General features: G+C 31.0%; 1 protein-coding gene across 1 annotated transcript in view; it reads right to left on the bottom strand.

Moving 5' to 3' along the window:
- The window catches only part of LOC106464956 (striatin-3-like), a 60,331-nt gene that overhangs the window by 23,414 nt on the left and 33,285 nt on the right, over nt 1–3,632 (bottom strand). Inside the window, exons 12-13 of the mRNA XM_013925130.2 lie at nt 2,641–2,699; nt 1,406–1,522 (exon numbers count right to left, since the gene is read on the bottom strand). Of these exons, the coding sequence (XP_013780584.1) occupies nt 1,406–1,522; nt 2,641–2,699 (176 nt within the window). The remainder of the gene's footprint in view (nt 1–1,405; nt 1,523–2,640; nt 2,700–3,632) is intronic.

Below are 3,632 nucleotides of genomic sequence, written 5' to 3'. Positions count from 1 at the left end.
CCGACCTATCTACTTGTTTGTACATTTCATTTGATTTATTATCGCTTCGGTAAACACCTTTGAATAGATAAGGCTCTTCAATTGTCTCGCTCAATAGAAAGGTACACAAAAGAATGACCGTGTTTTCTAAAGCACGTTTGAGATAAAATCTCGTTCACATGACACGAAATTTGCATTACAAGCATACAAGGTCTCGTACACGCCAGCAAGCATTGTGAGACTACAAAATGGCGGTGCCCTGTCGCCGAATGTAAACAAACCGCGCGATTGCATAAACGCTTATCTATGGCATGGAACACCAAAATCCGATAAATAATTTTAAAAAATGTGTTTCTCCAGAAGAAAACCGGAGGTTCTCAGGATTTTTTAGAAATATCCGGAAGATTTTCATCATTATTGTCCCAACATCAAGCCAACACAAATTTATTATTTACCAACATAGAATCAGCATTCCCAGCATAATATTACGTATGTATGTAAAACCAGTAAGTATTTTGTACTAACACAAAACTAGCATCAATTTATCTTGTATCTACAAGAAAAAATCACCCATCTGTTATGATATATACAGAACTAGCAGCAGGCTTTTAAGTGTCTACAAATCTGTTTTGTCCCAACATTCAACCAACACCAATCTATTATGAGTACTGGTGTTGGGACAATAACCAATTATTTTATTACTTCAAAAAACTATTATTAAGAATCATATTATCATCCATTACCCAATATGATACAGCTGAAAAACGAAATTCTCATTACAACAAGGAAGTGGCACTTGTGGGTAACAGTAGCTCTGCACTGAAGCAGTAAGCAGAACTGAACTGTCAGCATAAGGCCTAAGATGCGCTATAAGGTGAAAACTTGAAGCCAATGGCAATATAAACTACTGAAAATCTTGAACTAGCTGAGAGGACTTTAGAAATAAATAAACAAAACAGTATCAGTACTGAGTGAGAGTTTTTAAGCCACAGAGAGCAATCTTCAAAGCAATAAGCTGGTCAGTATTATTCCAAGAAAATTTATATACTTTATTTTATTTATTCAGCACACAATCATGCTTATTGTGATAATTTAAAGTAGATAACTTATAACAGAAGCTTTAACTGTTGTTCAACAATAATCTCTACAGGGCCAGAACCAATTTATTATGTACCAACATGGAATCAGCATCAGTTTGCCTCTATACATAAAATTAACAAGGAAGCGTCACAACCAGTCAACAGTTAGAATCAGTAGAAGCTTATTATGGGTCTACAATGGAGCAATATTCGGTTACTTATCATGAGTAACCTGCATGAGTCTGTAACGTAAAACTATGTGCTGTAAAGTACAACTTTTCTTACAGTTTCTATTTTATTGGTCCCAAAAGTGTAATATGTAGGACATTAAAAAATGTATAACTCACTTTTTGGCTGGCACAGTTTTTTGAAGATTCCAGAGTTTGAGAGTATGATCCTCTGCTGCTGTGATAAGCACTGGTTCAACAGGGTGAAACGTTAGAGCTCGTACTCCATCAAAGTGGCTAAGGTGAAGAAATAACCTATTAGATACACTGAATAAACTTTTGAAACAAAATAAAACATGAAATATGGCTTATTAAGAAAGCCAGATAAATTACAGTATTATCAGAACATTCTATTGTAGTGATTGATATATTTTTTTGTTTTAAAATGCATATCTAAAATCTACATGATTGATTTTTTTGGACACACAAACTCATGAGACTCAACAGGGTTTAAGGAAGAACATCTACTCAAGTAGCAACTGCACTAAGTTCACCAGTCTATTGTAAACCATTTAAAAAAAATTAACTAAAAAAATTTAAAAATTATAAATTTATCAGCTAAGACTGACAAAACTTAAGTAAACTAAAAAACTTAAATTATGTTAACTCAAGTATGTGTAACAGGACAGCCTAGAATCATGTGGTTTTAAGTTAGCTCTACAGGAAACAGTTTGTGGGTTCCCACTGTGATTTATTGCTTTTTAAGCACAGTAGTCTGATAATATTCCATAAAAAATACCATAAAAGTAAAAGAAATGAGATGTGAAAAGGTTACAAGTTAATTTGGTTCTTTCTGATCAACACTGGAATCATTGCTGAGGAAAAATATTATTATTCATTTCATTTCATATTTTTAAACTTTTCGTTGCATTGTAACATTGACAATTTTTCTACAATTAGTGTATGGGTAGAGAAAATAAATGTTTTCCAGAAAAAAAAAAAAAAACTTAACATTAATTTAGGAGGTTCTCAAGGTTATACAAATGAAACATGAAAAGTGTAAGATGAAAAGAAGTATTTTAATTCTTAGCATGAAAATCACCTTTCACTCAGACTGACTCTTTGGAAATTCATTAAATCTTTAGTAGTAAAATTCTTTATTAAAAAATTTAATTTTTTTGTGTGTATAGAAGATTTGTAATGTTTACTAAAAGCTTGCCAAATTTTTGTGAAGATATCTTTAGTAAATTCAGAATCATAGTATACATTATGTGTAGCTTTAAAGATACAGTGGATGATCAATTTGACCAGGTCCATGAACAGAGGGTTAAGCCATGATCTTGAAGCTACTTTTAAACTTACAATAATGGTCACATTTAAGTCTCCACAGCTATTAAACTTTCCAAAACATTTACCTTCGAAGTGTATACTTGGCACTCCATGTTTTTCTGAAAACCTCATTTGCAGCTGAAACCTAAAACAAACAGTAAGTCAGGTATGTGAAAAAAGAATGAAATATATGATGCTGAGTATAAAAATCAAACAGATATTTAAGAGTATAATATTTCAAACAAGGGCTTAAAAATCAATATATCAAAAGATTACACACAAAACCTTGACATCTAAGTTTAAATATCAAAACATATTTTCTGAATACCAATGATGTAGTAGCTGACAAACAATAAAATGTCACATTTCTTCTAGGAAAACTGTTATGTATCATTTATCATCCTACATTTTAAATGGTAAATTTCACAGCACTCTACACATTAACCTTATTGCCCCAGGTACCCTTTACTGCACATAACACAAGGTTTTAGTGTCTTATATTCAAAATTTTATTAAATTACTTCTTGTTTATGTTATACCAATTAGAATAGCATAAATTCTCAGCTAATAATCATATTTTAATAGTATACAAGTTTTAAGTTTATAATTCTAAAAGGAAATATGTAAAAACAAACTGAATTTCCACTACTGTAACACATATGACACATTTTGTCTTTGCACATTCCCCAAGTGATTTACAACTTATAATGGTGCAGATAGCAGTTAAACACTGTTCAAACTGCAGTAAAAAGGGCAATAAAGCAATAAAATTTAATTATAAATAGATGTATAATGTTATGAACCTAGAGCTACTCAGGATAAACAAATGTAGTTTCAGGTTACAATTTGAAGTCATACTAGAAAGAAAAGAAGGTTAATTTAGGTTTATTTCAATTTTTTAGGTGGTTATGAATTGATCAATCCGATTTTGAGAGAGAGAAAATAACATAAACTATAAAGATTTAGTGGAAAAAAAACGTTTGAAATGCATTTAGGAGGTTTTAGGGATTACAAAACGGAAATTTGAGATTTTTGAGATGATGAAAAGCATTTTTAATTTTAACATGAAAATTACTTT

This window comes from Limulus polyphemus, unplaced genomic scaffold (assembly GCF_000517525.1).
Source record: "Limulus polyphemus unplaced genomic scaffold, Limulus_polyphemus-2.1.2 Scaffold1793, whole genome shotgun sequence".
NCBI classification, from domain to species: Eukaryota; Metazoa; Arthropoda; class Merostomata; order Xiphosura; family Limulidae; genus Limulus; species Limulus polyphemus.
This window is presented reverse-complemented; position numbering and strand designations above follow the sequence as displayed.